The following is an 18,868-nucleotide window of genomic DNA, read 5'->3' on the forward strand; positions in this document are numbered from 1 at the left end:
TTTAGACAGGCGGAGGCTTGGGAGGGATAGGTCAGCTCAGAGTCATGTCATCAACCCCCACCTTGGCCTCCTGTGGGTCAGTGAGTCTGTCCTGGACCATCCTGAGCCCCCAGCCCTCAGTGCAGGAGGCAGGGGTGGGAGGGGGGCTTTCCCTGGTGTCATGAAGGCAAAGCTGCGGCTTGGGGTCCACACCTGCCCCTCTGGAAGGTGGAGACAAGGCGCGTGGGGCCCCGTCTGCCCTGTGAGGTGACGGGCAGAGAAAGAACAGGCTTGCCCTGGTCTGCTGTGGCGGAGAGGTTTATTCTCACTTCTTGATTTGGCAGTGGGCACACGTGAAAGGGAGGAAGGAAACAGTTTGGCCAGGGCATGAGGGGGTGTGGCAGCCCTCAGTCCTCCCGGCTCTGTGAGGAAGTCTGGGGGTCAGTTTTGGGGAGAAGCGGTGAGCAGGGCCCGGCCAGCGCCCCTGCTAGTCACTGAGCTGGATGGGTGCACCGTCCAGCGGGTGCCACAGCTCCAGCCGGCGGTCGCTGCGGCCCAGGCATTCGCGCCAGTGCCGCTGGCGCTCCCCACTGGCCCGGGCACTCAGCTGCACCCCGCCTGGGTTGGGGATAGAGGTCAGGAGCTGTATGGGAGTCCATTGGGCCCCCTGCCCAGCTCCCCTGCATTCCCACTCACCAATGAAGTCGTTGGCTGTGCCCAGGTCATAGTCCCATACAGACACCAGCAGAGTTTTCTGGGCCAGCTCCTCCCTCGGGCCTGCATAGAAGAATTCCTGCAGGGCAGGGGACAGGAAGGCAGGAGGAGGTGGCCTGGGGTCCTTCGCAGTTTCAGAAACAGGCTCAGGTGAGCGGCTTACGCTAGCTGGGACCTGTGCTTTCTGACCGAGGCAGGACGCTGACCACCCCCACCCCAGAGCAGCCAGGGTAGCGTCGGCCTGGCCTTGGCCTACCTCATTGAACTCGGGGTTCAGGGTCTTCTTCCGAACGCTGGTCTTGTATTTGGATTTCTTTCCCACATTTGGATGCAGGAAACTGGGGAGGATGGGGTCAGGTTACGTATGGCCTTGGAGCGGTGAACCCCCAGAGGGCTCTGAGGAACCTCCATTCCCACCTGTTTACCCTGTTTACACTCACAGGCGGACGAAGGGGTCCGAGTAGCCGTTGGCATCCATGGGGGCGAGGTGGGCGCAGCGCAGCACGCCCACCAGCAGGCCACCCCGCTGCGAGCTGTAGCACAGTGACAGCAGGATGCGGCCACGTTCCTCCGCAGCCACCTCCGCCTCCACCTCCTGTAGGGTAGGCTGAGGTCAGCCCCTGTGCGGCCCGAAGCCTACCCACCCCCTCAGTGATGGCCGGGAGGTGAGAACTCAAGCTGGCTGCAAAGGAATCGAGCCAGTGATTTAACGTCACGATTCGATTTCCAGAGACAGGCATTGACCCGGTGCCCTGGAAGGGAAGCTGGTTGGTCAGCTGTGCCCTCGAGGGCAATGTGACTGGTCAGTTCTGCGCGTCTTGGTTGTGGAGAGGAAGAGAACTGACGTCACCGAGTGCCACAAACACGCCAGGAGCTCCTAAGTGGGTGCCCACTAAGTGCCCATCACTGCCCCCCCGCAGGGCGAGCCCAGTGTCCCTGAGGCCGCTCTGAGAGGCTGTTCTCTACCCAAGAACCTATGGGTCTTTCCGGCTACAGAACCCACCTTATTCACCTCCCACCTCGTTGGGGACCAGATGCAGAATGTCCTTTGCCACATTTGGCCCCTGGTGCTTCCAAAAGGACTTGAAGAGGATGCCTGGGAAGAAGGTTTTTCTCCCACACTTAATGTAGGATTCAATTCGCAGAAAGCTCAACCCCCATGCTCGCATTCAGTTCTCAGTAAGGGAGTGCTCGGTGAGGACCTGCTGTGCGCCATGGCACCGCCATGTGTGGGGTCTGGGACCGGAAGTGGAGGGCGCAGGGTGCCTGCCCCAAGTTGGCGGCACTTGCCGCCTTTGGTCAGCTGGCAGCTGCAGTAACTTGTGGCTCCACTAGGGGGCAGGACAGCAGCGCCTAGGCCTTTGATCTGAGCCGGGCCTGGGCCAGCTGTGCCTCAGCCTTGCAGGTGGCCCACCCCTCCTGTGCAGGAGGGGTTCTGGCCTGATTGTTGGTCTCCTGTGGAGCCCCCTGCAGTCACCATCGCTGCCTCTCGACAAGGGCCCTCCAGGGGTGGCACTAGCCCCAGGAGAAGCACCCACACTACCCCAGCGGCCCGCCCTCAGTTGGAACCCTACCCTGTCCATTCTCTGTTGCCTTCAGGCCCCAGGCAAATCCCACCTCTCCCTCAAGGTGGCCTGGGCCTCTGCCCCCTTGCCTGTCCCCATGCCCTCCAGCTCCTCTGGGCTCCCGTGACGCAGGTGTGAGTCTCCCTGCCCAGCCGCTGGTCTGGCTGTTCCCCAGGGTTCTGAGCGGTGACAACAGTGTCAAAGCCTTTGAGAGAGATGGCCTCAGCTTCTCAAAGCCCACCTCGTCCCCTGCCTGATGCACTTCTGCCTGGGCCACCCCAGGCCTTTCCGCCCCCCATCCCTGCACGATCCTGCTGTCCTACCCACCTCCTCATACAGGGACATGCCGCGGGCTGTGTCCAGGCTCTTGGGCCTCTTGGTCTGAAAGAGCAGAGAGCCCAGTCACCGTGGCCGAACACTCACTGCCCAGGATCCCCTCCGGCCCTCGCACCCCCAGCTCTGCCGGCATGAGGTCCCTCGCCCCCGCAGCCCTGCCCTGTGCACAGCCGCACTCCCACTCACCAGCCTCCGCTTCTCCAGACACACGTTGAAGCTCCTGGCACGGTTGGGCACCAGCTTCCTCAGGGGCACCCGCAGCTCCCCCAGAGGGGGTGCCCGCCGCCGTCTCCGCAGCCGCGGGTCCTCACACACACACAGCCTGGTAGCCGCCCAAGTCAGACCTGGCTGAGCGAGCCCCCACCCCGCCCTGCTCCCTCTCGGCCCAAGCCCGGTCCTCACCGCAGGGTCTTACGCCCAGCGTCCTGGCGGGTGAAGCCATGATAGGTGAGTGTTTCTTCCCAGACGGGTCCCCTTGTGCCCCGAACTGTGTGTGTCCGCAGCTGACTGGCCTAGGGGCCCGGCAGGGTGGGTCAGGGCCTCAGTCCCTAGGGCCCCACCCTGGTCCACCTCCCTGATAGGATCCCCAGGTGCACATCCCAGCAATGGGGAGCTGCGGGCCTGATGTCCAGGCCCTTGGAGGGAGGAGCAGGGCAGGACAGGTGGGTGACCAGGCGGGGTGTGGCCAAGGAGCAGCAGTAGTGGCCTGGGTCTCCCCCTCACCTTGCTGGCCCCTGGCAGTAGGTTGGCTTTGACGTAGGTGTCCACAGAGCCTGAGGCCGGTGGCTTGAGGCCCTGGGGAGAGACAGTGGACGTGGGGCAGGCCTGTGGCTTAGACCCGTGGCCCAGGGACCCCCACCCCCACCATTACCTTGGCACGGTGAGCCGTGCAGTGCAGAGTGCTGTTGTCCGCGTCGAAAAGAAGCGTGAACTCGAGGGTGCCCAGGGCAGCTAAGGGCAGGTGGTAGATGGGGTTGGTTCCTACCCGAAACCTCCGCTCTCCAGCTCTCCCGGCACGGAGAGGGGAGGGCGTGCCGGGCGAGCGGGCGTCAGATGCCTCGGATGCCCCAGACCCCACCCTGGCTGGGCTGGGCGCGGAGCGTTCCCCTTGTCCACTGTCCCTACTCACTGCTGTCGTCCGAATCTCCCTCTGGCTCTAGGTCTGGCTGCCGCTGGGGCGCAGGGTAGATGGCAGGGGCCCCTGCAGGGCGCGGGTCTGGGGCACGCAGGGCAGGCCCAGCGAACGGGCTGAAGTGCGGGAAGTAGTCGGAGATGCGGTGGATGGGCCGGATGGGGCCGGGGCTCACGTCGATGGCCATGTGCTCCTGCATGCTCACCCGCGGCCGCCGCCGCCTGCTGGCTGCCGCTGCACCCGCCATGGGGGCTCAGACATGCGGAGGGGGTTCAGAGAAGGCCCCGCAGACTGGAGATGAGGGGGCTGCACCCAACGAGTTAGGGCGAGGAGGCATCACAGAGGGCTCTGAGGGGGTCCTGGGTGGCAGCCGGGACCTGAGGACAGAGCATGATGAAGGGGTGGGGGGTGGGAGAGAGACGTGGAGGACTCTGGCCTGGAGGAGGACCTGGCGAGCAGGCAGGTGGGGCGGCCAGCCGGGCTACTTACTGCTCTGAGAGCTCTGCCTGGTTTGGTTTGCTGCTGGCTGTGTGCCTGGCTGAGGTAACCTGTGAGAGCAAGAGTGTGACCAATGCCCTCCTGGTCTCCAAGGGGAGGGGGAAGAGACGGGGCTCAGAACCCACCTCCAGGGCTCAGGAGGTGGCACCTCCCTGGCCTCCACCTCAAGGGTCCCTTCCTTAGTGGGGCGGAGGGGGGGAGGCCTCAGCCTCCCTCCTCCTCCCTCACCACCTGCACCTCCCGTGGCGTCGGAGTTATTTTTACCACCATCATGAGGCTCTGCTCCCTGGTGAGAAGGCTGGAGGGCCAGAGGCGACACAAGGGGTGTGAGGGGCAATGAGAGGGGTGTGTGGGGGAGAGGGAGGAGGGGGCCTCAGGGAAGGAGGAGGGGTGCGGGGCCCTCTTGGGAGGTGTGGAGTGGGTGCATGAGAAAGTGAGGTGGCGGGGCTCAGGGGAGGGGGGGGACCCCGGGCCAGGGGGCATCTGCCGTCTGGTCCCCTCGCGGCTCCAGCTTTTGAAAACATGGGTCAGATCACCTCGGCGCCTCTCTCCCCCTCTCCAGGCTTGGTATAAAGTCCTAACCTGTGGCTGAGGCTGTCCCCTTGGTGCCTCAGGGGGTCCCCACTCCCCCTCATGTCCACATTATTCTTCTTGGTTTCCTTGAACGCCCCAAGTTTTGTGCATTGCTGCTCCTGCCCAGACTCCCCCCCACCCCCGCCCTTTGATCTAGCCCATGGCTGCTCACCTCTGGATTCAGGGTCACTCTTTGCAAAGGAGCTTTTACCTGCTCAACCTCCCCTCTTCCCATGGCCTTCTGGGGGCCATCCCTCCCCTGCTTAGTCCAAGAGGTTCACCCTCTTCCCCAGGCTTGTGCCTCAGACCCTGCCAACCAAAGAATTCCAAATCCAGTTGGCCACCTGACAAACTCAGGGGAGGGCGTGTGACCCAAGGCAGGCGGGCCAGTACAGCACAGTTTTGGGTTAGACCAGCTGAGAGAGAGAGGCAGCATTCTGCTGACGGGGTGCTGGTGCCGTGCTGTCCCAGAGCTGCCGGCCCCCTCGCCTCTCCCCCGCGGGGTGTAGAGCATGCTCCTGAAGAACGAAGCCAACGCGGTGGAAGCGGCCAGAGGAAGAGCCTCTGGATGCAGCCATGCCTGGAGCTGACCGTCTCTGGAGTTTGTCATCGCCGTTCCTCTTTTGGCAGCCAGCTGGCGGGGTTTTCTATCACTCGTTCTGGCTAACATCGCCCAGTCCACCATGTCAAGTTCCGACCTCCCACCTCTCAATTCTCTCATGAAGCCCTGGTCTATATGCTGTACGATTCCATTATTATCTCAGATTGATTAATGTGCCATCGCATGATTATCTGTGCGACCTGGTCTACAGTCTCCTTCAGACTGAGCCCCTGCCCCTGCCAGAAGCAGGACAGCATCTGGCTGATGCGCAGATGTGGCCCCAGCACAGCAGCTGGCCGCGGTGGGCGCTTGGCAGTAATGCGCAGGGTTCCCCTCCGACTTCCCGCAGCCTGGCACACGGTCAGCCAGGCACGGAGGAGGAAACGGTACAGCGGCGAGGGGTTTGCGCTCGAGTCAAAGGGGGCCTGGTTCAAATCCCTGCTTGGGGTGAACTCCGGCAAGGTATGTGTCCCCACTGAGCCCCAGTCTCACCAGCCAGGGACACTGTTGGCTGCACCACACGGGGCTGTCATGAGGGTGAAATGGGAGAAATGATGCCGAGTACCTGGCACAGGGTCAGTGCCCACTGCTGTGAGTGACAGTGTGATTAGACAGAGGTACCCCAACCAGAACACCAGCTGTCCTGTGGGGTCTGCCCAAGGTCCGGGCCCCAGTGCAGAAGACGCAGTTGCTGCAGAATTGGCAAAGACTTTATTCAGTCCTGGAGTGGAGCTGTCCAGGCTGAGGCTGCTTAGAGCCAAGTCTTCAGCCCTTGGGCAGCCGAGGGATGACCATGCGGGGCTGGTAGGCACCAGGTGCTAACAGCTGCAGGGCAAACTCTGTGATAGCAGCTGTGAGCCCCCAGATACGATGTTGCCCGTTAAAGAAGACAGGCATTGTGTAGTGGAAGTGGCTGCCCTTGCGGAAGCGGGTATAGCCCTGGTTCTCCACCTGCAGCAGGTGGGCTAGGGACAGCGCAAACACCTTGTCCACCTGTGGGCAGGAGGCAGGGAGAGGGTGGGCAGAGGACCGACCATTGCAGCCTCCCCCATTGGGACAGCCCAGGCCCTCAGCACCACCCCCCACTCACCTCCTTGGGGTTGGGTTTGAGGCTCTGGGGATCCAGTGGGCCCACGCCGGCAAGCACCGGCACTATGATGTCATTTGTCTGGCACAAGAAGGCAGATAGTCAGGGGAGGCATGGTCTTGGCAGGGCTTTGGGGCTGGGGAGGGGCAGGTGGGAGGAGGACCCTGCCTTGTCATCCAGAGGCCTTCAGCAGTCAAGGTCTGGTGCACCTGGCACCTGCCTGGGGGCTCACTGCAGCCAGGCTGACCGGCTCAACCGCATTCAGGCCTCTGGGCCTTTTGCAGACTGTTCCCTGCAGTTAGGACAACCTTCTCTTTTACTACCCTACAATCTGCCACTCGTGACCCAGTCCAGTCCCTTCCTTCCCTGTGAAGCTTTCCTCAACCTTCAGCCACCAAGCTGAGCAGAGCTCGTTCACCCTGGGGCTATTTCTCTCCCAGATCTGAGCGTCAGTATCCCCCATGGGAAGGGGATAAAAATACCCCTGGCCCCTCCCCAATTGGTCATGGAAGGTGACTGCCAGGCAGGCGACTGGTGCTCCACTGCATTCCATGCCTGCAAGTCCAGGACCATGCCCCTAGTGCCTGAGGGCCCAGCTCCCGGCCCAGGGAATAAGGTAAGGGCTGGCGATGGCCTCAGAGCCTGGTGGGCTCACCATGTAATATATTGGCTGCAGGATACCCCACACGTGGTCCTCAGGCACCACCAGGCCCAGCTCCTCGTGGGTCTCCCTCAGGGCGGTGTGCACCACGTCCTGGTCAGCAGGGTCACACTTGCCGCCTGGAAAACTAAACAGGTATCGACAGCCTGGTTCTTGGGCTGTTGGGACCATGGAGGGGCAAGGATGGCAGCTGTGGCAGAGGGCCGGTGGCCCACCTAAGCCGCCTCTTCCCCTAGTTTGTGGGGAGGCCGGCAAGACCTCTCCAGGCTGTTTACCTCCCTGAGCAATGAGGATAAGGGAGAGAGGCCCTGGAGCTCAGACCTGTATGTTCTATCTACGGTGGCTCCAATGGCGCTGACAGGGACACTAGGGTGTTTCCAATTCCTGCCGAGGTAGGGGCCAGGACTGGAAGCCAGGAAGCCAGGCCCCCCGCGCTACCTTTGCGGTGGGACCTGAATCTCGCCCTAGTCGTTGGGAGCGGGCAGGGTCCTGCCTTTTCAGAGAATGGGACGTAACTCAGAGAGAGGTGTGGCGGACTGGAGGTGATGCAGACGTGCTTGGAGGGACCCAGCGCGGCGCCCGTGCAGGAGCACTCCCACGCTCCGGGAGGAGAGACGCAGGTCGCAGACCCTGCCATAGCCCGCGTGCCAAAGGGCTCTTTGCAGACCCATTCCACAGAGGAGGAAACCGAGGCTCGGAGAGGTTACGTGCTTGGCGCGCGGTACCAGCAGTCTCCGGGGTTCAGCGGCCCTCTCCTAAAAGGGAGACGAGTTCCCGGGCCCGTACCTGACATCACCTCTGTGCCTCCCGGTCATGCGGCTAGACCGCAGCGTGTAGAGCAGCGCTGGGACCCCGCGCACGGAGCACAGCGGCACGAGCACCGCGGCAGCCGCGGGCCGCGCGCGGAGCCGGGCCGTGGCCGGCGCCAGCAGCCGCCGGCAGCGCTGCTCGCCCTCCGCAGACAGGCAGTTGGGCAGCATGTCCTCTGCGGACACACAGAGGGCGCCGACAGCAGGGGCAGAGGGCGCGCTCACCCTCTCCAGAACCTGGCGGGGGCCGAGGCCCGGAGTCCGTCCTAACGTCCGGCCGGGCCAGGAGAGCCAGGAAGCGGCGCCCTTGGCTTTTGGGGCGGGGCCGGAACAAGGGGCGTGGCCTCAGCGGGACGGGGCGGGGCCCCAGGTGGAAAAGCAGTGGATTGGGCATCACGGTGCCGCTGGGGCGTGGCCGGAGGGGACGAGGCCAATACCTCGGGCTGTGCGGGCCGAGGGGCGGGCGAGAGGCCGGCATGGGCCGGGGGCGGGGCCGTACTGGACAGTCCGCGGATCGGCGTCCTGGAGCTACCCTGGAGGACTGCCCAGCAGCCAGATCCACGCCTCCTGACCGCGGAGCTCGGGAGTCAGGGTGTCTTGCCGTTGAGGCCCCGCAGGGCTCCGCGTCCCTCCGCGCTCGCATGCGTCCGTACCTCTCCAAGGACCTAACCGGAAATGCTCCAGGATGGGCAGAGTCGGCGTTTAGGGAGTTCACGGGACTGCCACTAGGAGGCCGAGGACGCGAGGGACCCAGGAAGGCGTGCTCTCCGGTCTCTCTTGCTAGGTTCCGCTGGGTGGCGCACACTGCGCCCTACCGCCCTGAGGGAGCCACTCCAGCCCCAGGCCTTTGCCTTTGGCTGTCGCCGTCCTGATCCCTCTCCCCCCCCCCCCCAACAGTTTCTACCCCTTCAGCTGTTAGTTTAAATGTCACTTTCTTTACAAGCTCTTCTGTCTCCGATCTTGATCAGATTCTCAAGCCTTCCTCCCACCCACTCTTGGCCCTTGTAGTCGTTGCCTAGTGTAGTTCTGCGCTCGTCCCCCAGAACTGGCCCCTCGGGAACCAGACGACCCCACCCTTACACACAACACCTGAACGTGGAGCAGTAGGTGTCACCATACTTCGCTATGACTTTGAGCAAGTGCCTCTTTGAGCTGCAGTTTCTGTCCTCATCTGGGCACACAGGCAGGGAGCGGTACCCGACAGCCTCCCCCACAGCGCCCCCCACCGGGCTGGTTCGCCTCTTTGACCGTCGCTTGGTGTGTCTAGGGATGCCAGCTGCACTTGGCAGAGCCTTGGGATGTCTGCAGCCCAGACTGCGGTCTGGGTGTTCCTGAGGCCCTCCGCCCCGACCCCAGGGACAGAAGTGCTCTGACCACCCATGCCACGTGGTTTAATGTTGGGGATAAGCGAGAGGTAAAGCAGGGTTTGGAGGAATCATACCCAAGGCTGAAGGAGGTAGGTTGAGAGGAAGAGGGCCTGGATCCAAGCCTGGCACCATCTCAGCCTTACAGTCACTCAGCAGGGGGTCTCTCTCTCTCTCTCTCTCTCTCTCTCTCTCTGGGCTTCCACCTGTACTGCTCTCCTTGGGAAGGGAGGGGGGGTCTCTGCAGAGGTGAGGCTGGACAGCATGGGCTCCAGGGTAAGAGGACTGTCCTCGGGGCACCCACTATCACAGAGGGGCCTGGTGGGAACCCATACACATGGCAGTGGGGGACAGGAGCCCCAGCCCAGCTTGAAGGGGCAGGCCCCCCTGATCCCTGTCAGCCTGGATATTGGGGAGGGAGTATGGCGTCGGTCGAGCCTTTCGGATTCTAAGAGCGCCTGAGGCTCCAGGGTACAGGTCCGGGTAGGTGAGAGGCCGGTAGGTGACTGGGGCCAGCAGAGCTTCAGGGGGGGCCAGCAGCTGATGGTGGAGCCGGGCAGGGGTCCTGGAGGCAGAAGCTGGAGCTTTGTTGGGGTCTGAGGGAGGAAGGTTTCTGAGTGGACCCCAGACCTCTCCTCACATCCACAGCCTGCCTTGTCCCCTTCTCTGCTCCTCCCATCACAAGTTGTCGACCTCTGTCTTTGCTCTTACTTTTCCTTCTGTCTTAAATTCCTCTCCCTCTATCCAAACCCTTCCTGGTCCTCCAAGGCCCAGCTTGGGAAACACCTCCTCGAGGAAGCCCACCTGACACCCGCACTCCTGCTCTCAGCACCTTGACCCTGCCCTAGTCTCTGTCTCAGAAACCTCTGCCTCCCCCTCTCTGTCCACACAGGTGCCCAGTGGGCTTGCTGAGCATGCCGGAACCCCTTCTCAGAGGCCCTGTGGCCCTGCCCCCTTGGTTCCCACCCATAGTGTAGGCTCTGGTCCCACTGCGTCTGTGGGTCTAAGGGCTAACCTTTCTTCTGCTCCGTGGAGCCCTTCGGCAAACAGAGGCTGAGGCCGCCATGACTCCGGGCTGGGATGTCGAGCAGAGGCCGCGGAGATACTGTCCTGGAGATGCGGAGGGAAGGAACGGGAGCAGGGGGTCAAGGTGAAGAACCCAGGCCAAGGGTCTGGTTCAGAGTAAGACGGTGGGACCCCAGGACAAATAATGGGCATGACCCTGAAACAGGGGTCAGAAGCAGAGGCCTTAGGAGATACCTGGGAATGGGGGGAGGGGCCGGGGTAAGGCGGTGGGATAGAACCGGCAGGGGTCAGACGGTACCAGGAGTCCGAGTCGCTCTCCCTAAAGCCTTTGGCAAAAGGGTTGCTCGCAATCTTCAGCTGGGTGATCTGCAGAGGAGAAAGTGAAGTTAGGGACCAGCCCTGAGCCAGGGAAAGGCCGTGGTGTCCCAGACTCAGTCACCCTGTCCTGCTGGGACCCTCTGATCAGGAGGCCCTGGGACCCAGAACCACAGCGCCAGTGGGTGCAAAGGCAGGGAAACGGCAGGGCAGGTGCTCGCCGCGTCCCAGGGAGGGAGAGCAGGGCGGGGTTGCGCGCGTGCGGGGGGCCGAAAGCCTTGGGCCTCCGTCTCTGCCCCTGTGAAGTGCGCTGGCCGGCGCCCCATGAGCTGCGGCGCAACCCACCCGGTGGTTCTGATAGGCGGTCACGGCTGTGAACTGGGTCTCTGTGAAGACGAAGGACTTGAAGTTCTCCTGGGCGTAGTGCTCGCTGTCCTTGCGCGGGTCCACGAAGACCACGTGGAACCGGGGCTGGTAGCGGTGCATGGAGTTGAGGATGATCTGCGGGGGGCGCAGGGGTGGGGGACAGCAGCGCGCTCTCACCGAGGCCGAAGCCCCCCCGCCTGGGCAGGGACCGCCCTGGCCTGCTGCCCACCCGTGTTGTGCCCACGGCGAAGGCTCTGAACTCGAGAGCCGGCAGTTCCGTGTCAAAGGCCCTTTGTGTCTGAGCATCCTTGCTGCTTTACCTTCTCTCACACCCACATCTGGCTGTCCACTTTGCCTTCAGAACCATCCAGAATCTGACCAGCTTTCCCACCCCATGGCCTCTGCGCTGTGTGGCCTCCATTATCTTTCACCTGTGTCTGCTCAGCTGCCTCCTGGCTGGTCTCCCCGCCTCCACCCGGCCCCTCTGTCCATTCTCCACACACCAGCTCCACCGAGACACGGCATGTCCCCCCTTCCTCAAAACCTTCCTGTGACTCCCGCCCCGTACAGAGGAAAAGTCAGGCTCCTCTCTGCAGCCAGCTGGCCCTGCAGATCAGCTCTGGCCACCTTCGGCCAGTCTCCCCGAGCCCCCTCCCCTCCTCGCTTCCCTCCAGCCACACAGGGAGCCTCCTTGTAGCTCCCCTAACTCGCCCAGCGTTCTCTGGCCTCCGGGCCTCTGCGCTTGCTTTCCTGGCCCGCGACAGCTTCCCCCCTCCTCTGTGCACAGGCTCCCTCCTCCGCTTCCTCAGGTCCCTGTTCAAATACCACTGGGCAGCTCCCTGGGCCCCTGGAAAGGAACAGCCATCTCTGTCTCAGCGCCCCACCCCCCAACCCTGGGTCTTTTTTTCGGAGCATTTAGCGCCATCTGAGAAACTGCATTCTGTGTCTTCTGGGTCCTTTGCTTACCACGCGCCCCCGCCCCAGGGTGAGAGCGCGGCGAGGCCAGGGGCAGAGTGTGAGCAGTGCCGTGTTGGGGCACCTGCAATAGGCCTGGTTCGTGGCGGGCGTCAGTGAACATTGTCCACGAGAAGGACAGTGTTTGCCGGAACATTCCCACACCCCAGGCCACTTCCCCGCCTGCCCAGACAGTCGCTTCTGCTGTCCGGCCACTGGCCGGGTGAGCTCAGTGCCCCAGCTTTGACCATCGGGAGCGGGCGGGGGTGCCGGGCACCAAGGTCCAGCCAGCCCCAGCTCCAAGTTTTGTCACAATCAGACCCCAGCATCCCCTGAGCAGGACCAGCCCCCTGCCCTGGACCCCGGGCCTCACGTGGCCGTTGTCATCCAGCAGATTGTTGGTCAGCTTGAGCTTGTCGAAGGACACGATCTGGCGCATCCACTGCGCTCCCTTGGCCGGTGAGTCAGGGTGGAAATGCACGCGGCCAGGCGTGGCCGGGTCCGCCTTGCCCGCCACCAGCCAGGCCGAGCTGTGGAAGGCGTACCTGGGGAGCGGCGTGAGGTGGTGAGGGCACCCCCTCTGCACCTCATCGGCTGCCCTCACCTGGAGCCACGACTGGCAGGACAGAGGCCATCGCTGTCCCCATGCACTGTCCCCATCGTGCCCATGAGGAGCCCGAGGCTCCGAGGCTGCCATCGGGCCCTGAGTTCCCTGTGACTACACCTGCTGCCTGGGGCTAGCCCACCCTTCCTGCCCAGGCTAGCCCACTTCCCACGTGAGACTGTCAGCTGCCCTGGGCTGGGCTCCCTGCTGTCACCAGGCTCCCCACCGTTGTCCCAGGATAGGCCTCTCTGACACTGTTCCAGCTGGCCCCTGCCTCTCCAGCGTGTAGCTAGGCGATGACTTCCCCATCTCAGCATCTCAGGTCTGAGCTGCCTCCCCCTGCCGGCTGGCCCCCAGACCTGTATCTCTTGTCACCCAGGGGCACAAAGTCCATGAGCAGGGCGTAGTCAGCCAGCGAGTCCATGCCCAGGATCTTCACCTGGAAGGTGGGGAACATCCTCCTGCAGGAGGGCAGGGCCCACAGTCTGAGCACGGCTCCAGCCTGGGCCCTGTCCCTGCCACACACGCGCACCCCCACCTGCTGCTCACACCTGCCTGCCTTGGTGACAATCATCTCTGTGCCCAGCTGGTTGAATTCCTCCCACAGAGCCTTCATCTCCAGCTGGACCGTCACACTGGACACACGTGGGTTCTTGGGGCCCTGCCCAGTGGGTTCAGTCATGGCTTGGGCCGTTGTGGAGCAGGTGGAAGGACATGCTGGAAATGGAGAAACCAGCTTGGGCTCCCCTCTGGACCTGGTCATGGGCAGGGTGTAAGTCTCCGAGGGTTCAAGTACCCCGAGGCTGGCAGAGAGGAAGGCTGGGGAGACAGGGCAGAAGTGTGGGCCCCTGCTCACTTTACCCACCCCGACTCCACCCAGCCAGCTTTCATCCTTCAGGCTGCATTCAGGTGCCCTTTCCTCCAGGAAGCCCTCCCTAACTGCCAGGCCTGTGTATTCCCACAGTTAACTTGACTCAGCATCACCTCGTGAGGTGAAGGCTGACTTAAATCTCCTAGCTGGAGATCAGCCCTCTCTGGCTCCCCAGGGAATCTCTGAGCCATCAAATGGCTGTGGGGCCTCGAGAAAATTATTTCACCTGCTTGAACCTCGGTTTCCACATCCATAACAGGAGGTTTTTAATATCTGCCTCATAGAGCAGATGTGAGGATTTGCGAGGACACATTCAGTGCCTGGCACACAGTAGACTCTTCATAAGTGACACATGTTATGGATGATAAGGCATGCGGAGTCATGGGGGTTGGGTGGAAATTCTTTCTCGGCACTGTGGAGACTCCATTGTCTGGTTCTGCTTCGAGATCACTGAGCTGGGAGGGGACGCCCCGAATTGTGACGAACAGCTCTTACCCACCTCCGACCTTGAAAACCTGCCCAAATTCTGCTGCCAGAAGCCATCTTTCAGCTCTGGCCTCCTCAAATTTTCTAAAAATCCTGTCTTTTGATCCCAGCACAAGACTCGGCCAAAAGCTTTGCCGCCCTCTACCCTTCTGGTTAAAAAGAAAAATCCTAACTACAGTGAGATACCACTTTGCACCCACAAGGGTGGCTGGCACCAAAACAAACAAACAAAAAAAACAGTAACAAAAACAAAATTATAAAAGTTAGCAAGGAGGTGGAGAAGCCGGGATCCCTGTGTGTTGTCGGTGGGAATGTGAACCGTGGCCGCCACTGTGGAAAACAGAACGATGGTTTCTCAAAAATGTAAACTTAGAGCTACCATAGGATCCAGCATCTTCTACATACAGACCCAAAAGAATCGAGGGCAGGGACCCGAACAGACACCTGTACATCTGTGTTCATAGCAGCATTATTCATAATAGGCAAAAGGTGGAAGCAATCCACCTGTCCCTCGGTGGAAGAGCGGACAAGCAAAAGGTGGTCTCCCCAGACACACCATTCATTGTTATAATTCAGCCTTAAAAAGAAATCCTGACACGTGTTTGTGCCTTAAGGCCATTTTGGTAAGTGAACTGAGCCAGACACAAAAGGACAATTGCTGTATGGCTCCACTTAGAGGAGGTCCCTAGAGCTGTCAGAGTCCTAGACAGACAGGAGAATGGTGGGTGCCAGGGGCTGGGGAGTGGGGAGAGGCAGTTAGTGTTTAACAGACACTACGTTTCAGTTCTGCAAAAGGAAAAAGTCCTGGAGATGGTGGTAATTGATGGCTGCGCAGCTACATGAATGTACTCGATGCCGCTGAACCGTACACTTAAAAATGGTCAAAACGGTCATTTTCATGTAGATTTTACACTATCACACATTTTTAAATGGAAAAAAAACAAATTCTGAAAAACAGACGATTAGTTTCCAGCAGTCCCGGGGGAGGCCAAGGGCCTGGTAAAACCACAGGACCTCCTGGGCAGAGGGGGAGTTTTGGTGTTGGAAGGACGGACGGACAGACAGACAGAGGGGAGGGAGCGTCTAATGAGCTAACGGATGGGCAGCACCCGGTCAGCGTCGGCACAGAGTAGGCGCCTGGTGAGAGTGTGGGGCCCAGGGCTGCGTGGGAGAAGTGGCCTTCCTGAGGTCTGAGACGGGAACGCTCTGAGAGTAATGGGCCACGTCAGGTCTACATCCCCCAGAGGGGCATGAAGGGCGGATAGGTGATGACCCCCACCCCCTGGGACCGGGCCATAAGATGGGTAACTGCCGCATGACGCCCGGGGAACTGATGCCAGCCCCCAGGTGCTGGGTCCCAAGCAAAGAAGTTCATGGCTCCTCTGGCCCTGGGGGGCTTCGCAGGCTGGCCACTGGCTCCCAAGTCTTCTACTAGCCCCCTGCCCATCCCGGTCCATGCCCTGCCCCCCAGAGCCCAGAGGAACTCTTGGGAGCGGGGCTGTCCTCTCCCAAACCCCTTTGAAAGCCAACATCCCTCAGGATCAGGAGATGACAATTTCCCATAGGCATCAAGTTAGGTCTCGTTCAGCCCTTTCGCTGATATGCAAAGGCTGGGGCCCGAAGAGAGGAGGGGACAGGCCCAAGGCCCCCCACATCGTAAAGGCTTTGCCCTCCCAGGAACGGCTCCGCCTGTCGGCACTCTGTAATCGCACCTGGGTGGCTGTGAGTCCACCATCGCCACCTGGACTGGATCTGAGGCCTCAGCCTGGGGTGTCCCTGCCATACCCTCTTGCCCAGGGCCTGGGACCAGTGGGGTTTCCTTTGTTCCCATGCCCCGTCCCTGCTCTGCCCCACTCACCCTGAAGCCTGAACCCACCCACGGGGCTGCCTCAGCTGCCCGCACTCTACCTGCCATGGAGACAGCCTGGATGCTCAGCCCCTGGAGAAGCCCTGCTGGGGCCGCCACCCGAGGGGGCCCCTGCCTGCAGGAGGGGTAGTCAGCCACACAGGGTCTCCTGGTCCATTCGGCGGCGCGGCTCGGCCCTCGGGTGTTCACTCCGCTCCCGGGCTCTTGGCAGGACCGTCCTCCTCTCCTGGACCGCTCAGGTCTCGCTTCTCCGCCGGAGCCGGGCACCTGGTGTCTGCAGTGGGCACCCAGGCTCTGGGCTGTGCAGGGTCCCCTCCCCAAGCCACCCACGCACCGTGCTGTCTGAGGCCACTGGCTGGGCTTGGCCAGCTCCAGGCGCGGTGCTGTGCGGGAGGAGGGCAGGTGGGCCGGCTGTGACGTGGCAAAGCCTCCTCTCCCCCTCCCAGTCCCCTCCTGCCTCCCTCCCTCCCAGCCAGGAGCCCCCCAGCCATTCCTGATCAATGGGCCCAAGCGCAGGGTGGAGGCTCATGTCGAGGACAGGCTGGGTGGCCCAAAGGGGCAGAGGCCTGGCTGACAGGAGGGGCTGGGGGGAGGGGCGTGGGGCCTTGGGGAAGTTGGGGAGCCCGCCGTAGCGCAGCAGCATTGAGGGCTGAATGGCGGAGTCAGTACCCTCTCACGAGGGCTCAGAGCCCTGAGCCAGGGCTGCCGGCAGGCGTGGAATCGGCAGGAAAGGCAAGGCGGCAGCGGCTGCGGCAGGTGCCGGCGGAGCCTCAGCCCCTGGGCTGGGCGAGAGGAAGCCTGGTCCGCCAGGGCCGCGTCACGCGGGCAGGTCCCCGAGCATCGCATGCCTTGGTTTCCCCAGCTGAACTAAGTGCACAATCTCTTCTGCCTGGAGTGGACAGACGCACCCTGGGGAGCAGTAATCCCTCCCCATCCTGGTTGAGGGGACCTACATAGTCCCCAGAGGGGGAGAGGCTGGCCCAGGTTGGAGGTGGCCGGGGCAGCGTCTGCTCTGCCCATGGGTCTGTCTCTTATCCAGCCTGACAGGCACCTTCTCCAGGCCGGCCCCCACCCCCGCCGGTCCTGGGCTGAGCACTCAGGGGACAGGGGTCACTAGTAAGGAGGGCAGACAGGGCGGGGTCCCCTGAAGCTGACTGCTCTCAGTCTCTCAGTTAAGAGTGCTGTTTGGCGATCTGATCCCTGCTCCATGCCCAGGGAGGGTCATCTGGCTGGATGCCAGGTTAGTCCACTCAGGGAAGGAGCATCCCAGGTTAGTCCCCAGGCCAGAGCCCTGGGGGAGAGCACCCTAGGCTGGGCTGGGCATGCTCAACTGAAGTGCCCAAGGCTAGCTCGATTGCCCCCCCCCCACCTTCTCCAGCCTCTGGCACTGGAGACGTCGGGTTGGCAGAGGGAGCATGGAGGGGCTGAGTCGGAGAGGCGGCGGCTACTCCAAGCGTGGCGCCCGGCCCCTCCCCCGGCCTCATGCTCACGCACACCTGCGGCCTCGCCTCTCTTCAGTTCAGGTGTGCCCACCGCTTCAGTGCCTAGGCCCCAGGTGCTGGCCTGCCGAGCTGGGAGGGAGCCCACAGGGAGGGGGCGGGCCAGCCCTGGCACACACCTGCGCCGGCCGTGGGGAAAGGCTGCATCAGCTCTGGGGTTCGCCACCAGGCGGGATGGGGGGCAGCTCTCTGCTTGTGATGGAGGGTCTCGGCGGCACCCAGAGGCTGCTCGGCGGGGCGTGGCCATGCCTGCCTGCCCCAGGACCCACCGTGGGGCGAGTGGGAGGTGGTAGAGATGACAGAACGGCCTGGTGGCTCCCTTTCAGCTCGAAGCTCCAGGGGCGAGCCGGCCTGTGTCCTGTTGGCTCGTGCCGTGTGCGTGCGTGCACAGACACACACGCTCCCATCCGTCTGCGCGCCCCCCGCCTCCCCCGCACACGCTGGCGTGCCTCTCTGCACCGCCTCCTCCCTAGCGGGTCAGCCTTCCTGCCGAAGGCACCTTCTGGCCCTCTGCCCCCTCATCCATCTTGCCTGCCAGCCCGTCCCTGGTGCCCCGGTATTCTTCACACCTTCTCATCTCGCTGCTCAATAGCAGGAGGCCGCGGCGTGGCAGCTGTGGCCTCGGGGAGACAGATGGGCCAGGCCGGGGTGTGGAGGGGCCAGGGAGCGATGCCTTGCGAGGCCTCGTGAGGACAGAGCTCTGGGCTCCGTCAGCCCTGCTGTCAACCGGGAGCTACGTCCTGTCGGGCTCGGGCGGGCGCGGGCAGCGGTCTCAGGGCTCCCCCTGGCCCTGCCTGTTTGGTCCTGCCATGGACGTCGTGCAGAGTGCCTGGCCAGGGCCTGCGGACCCCAGCAGCAGACCCTGTGCCCACTCCTTCCCCGACACTGGTGGTGGAGGAACCTCTGCCTCCCCGGTAGGACTCCCCCTGCCCCACGCCAAGGCACCCCCTCCCTGTGTGCCCCTCCCCAGCCCTGACTGCCCTGGAGCTCCCAGGGGCACCAGGCCCATCGCGCACCTGGGAAGCACATCTGGGCTGTGTGCTTGGCCACATACCGACCCAGAGGAACAGCCGAGATGCTGAGGCCCCGGCAAGCAGCATCCGGGGAGGCTCACGCGGCACCCCACACGTGTGCATGCACACGGGCACGCACCCCTGCTCCCCTGACTGATTCTCTAGCCCCAGGAGCATAGGGGGTTGGCGACACCACTCTGATCATGGCCTCTGGAACCCCCTCTTCTAGCCTCAGGACAGTCTTTCTTCAAGTACCCCCACCCCGCACCCACAGTATAAAATCTTCCCTGGATAAGCAGCGGGCACAGAGACAGCTCCCACTGGCCCCAGGATATACAGCATGTCCAGGCCACCCAGGGCCAGCCCTGCTGCAGATCCTGAGGCCACGGGGAGGGGCCAACAGGGCAGAGGACACAAACCACGGACCCCTGAACAGCTTCCACTTTATAGAATGGGAAACAGAGGAAGGGAGGTGAGGGTGTGACGAAGGGGACCCCTGAGTGGGGGGACTGTGCCTCAGGACACACTTTTCAGTTGGGAGGGCTGAG

The 18,868-nt window shown here is 62.7% G+C and overlaps 3 protein-coding genes across 3 annotated transcripts; all 3 read right to left on the reverse strand.

The window, feature by feature from the left end:
* Nucleotides 1–285: 285 nt before the first annotated feature.
* LOC107503546 (double C2-like domain-containing protein gamma) lies at nucleotides 286–4,583 on the reverse strand. The gene is made up of 11 exons (XM_016132022.2): nucleotides 4,216–4,583; nucleotides 3,724–4,103; nucleotides 3,466–3,545; nucleotides 3,318–3,389; nucleotides 2,997–3,106; nucleotides 2,781–2,916; nucleotides 2,586–2,639; nucleotides 1,134–1,288; nucleotides 950–1,031; nucleotides 676–772; nucleotides 286–597 (listed from the first exon to the last, which is right to left on the reverse strand). The coding sequence occupies exons 2-11, from the start codon at nucleotides 3,971–3,973 to the stop codon at nucleotides 467–469; spliced, it is 1,167 nt and encodes a 388-aa protein (XP_015987508.2). The 5' UTR covers nucleotides 3,974–4,103; nucleotides 4,216–4,583; the 3' UTR covers nucleotides 286–466.
* Nucleotides 4,584–6,090: 1,507 nt separating this feature from the next.
* NUDT8 (nudix hydrolase 8) lies at nucleotides 6,091–8,266 on the reverse strand. Its single transcript, XM_016132123.2, has 4 exons — nucleotides 7,933–8,266; nucleotides 7,141–7,273; nucleotides 6,489–6,566; nucleotides 6,091–6,391 (listed from the first exon to the last, which is right to left on the reverse strand). Exons 1-4 carry the CDS (start codon nucleotides 8,124–8,126, stop codon nucleotides 6,164–6,166), a joined length of 633 nt encoding a protein of 210 aa, XP_015987609.1. The 5' UTR covers nucleotides 8,127–8,266; the 3' UTR covers nucleotides 6,091–6,163.
* Nucleotides 8,267–9,625: 1,359 nt separating this feature from the next.
* Nucleotides 9,626–17,554, reverse strand: TBX10 (T-box transcription factor 10). Its single transcript, XM_016132807.2, has 9 exons — nucleotides 17,427–17,554; nucleotides 15,850–15,923; nucleotides 13,136–13,403; nucleotides 12,944–13,045; nucleotides 12,354–12,525; nucleotides 11,006–11,161; nucleotides 10,644–10,711; nucleotides 10,335–10,429; nucleotides 9,626–9,915 (listed from the first exon to the last, which is right to left on the reverse strand). Exons 1-9 carry the CDS (start codon nucleotides 17,552–17,554, stop codon nucleotides 9,626–9,628), a joined length of 1,353 nt encoding a protein of 450 aa, XP_015988293.2.
* Between the last annotated feature and the right edge of the window lie 1,314 nt (nucleotides 17,555–18,868).

The sequence above is a fragment of the Rousettus aegyptiacus genome, unplaced genomic scaffold, assembly GCF_014176215.1.
Source record: "Rousettus aegyptiacus isolate mRouAeg1 unplaced genomic scaffold, mRouAeg1.p scaffold_m13_p_5, whole genome shotgun sequence".
In the NCBI taxonomy this organism is placed as follows: domain Eukaryota; kingdom Metazoa; phylum Chordata; class Mammalia; order Chiroptera; family Pteropodidae; genus Rousettus; species Rousettus aegyptiacus.

Bases quoted from the DNA above. Each gene is read 5' to 3' on its own strand.
- LOC107503546 (XM_016132022.2), bottom strand. From the start codon at position 3,973: ATGGCGGGTGCAGCGGCAGCCAGCAGGCGGCGGCGGCCGCGGGTGAGC. The intron at 3,107-3,317 runs GTGAGGGGGAGA...CCGGGCCCCTAG, and splicing joins TACTGCCAGGGGCCAGCAAG to GCCAGTCAGCTGCGGACACA. The intron at 598-675 runs GTGAGTGGGAAT...TCCCCAACCCAG, and splicing joins CACAGCCAACGACTTCATTG to GCGGGGTGCAGCTGAGTGCC.
- NUDT8 (XM_016132123.2), bottom strand. From the start codon at position 8,126: ATGCTGCCCAACTGCCTGTCTGCGGAGGGCGAGCAGCGCTGCCGGCGG. The intron at 7,274-7,932 runs GTACGGGCCCGG...ATACCTGTTTAG, and splicing joins AGGCACAGAGGTGATGTCAG to TTTTCCAGGCGGCAAGTGTG. The intron at 6,392-6,488 runs GTGAGTGGGGGG...TCCTGCCCACAG, and splicing joins TCAAACCCAACCCCAAGGAG to GTGGACAAGGTGTTTGCGCT.
- TBX10 (XM_016132807.2), bottom strand. From the start codon at position 17,554: ATGGCCACGCCCCGCCGAGCAGCCTCTGGGTGCCGCCGAGACCCTCCA. The intron at 13,046-13,135 runs GTGTGAGCAGCA...GCCCTCCTGCAG, and splicing joins ATTGTCACCAAGGCAGGCAG to GAGGATGTTCCCCACCTTCC. The intron at 11,162-12,353 runs GTGAGGCCCGGG...CGCCCCCCGCAG, and splicing joins TGCTGGATGACAACGGCCAC to ATCATCCTCAACTCCATGCA.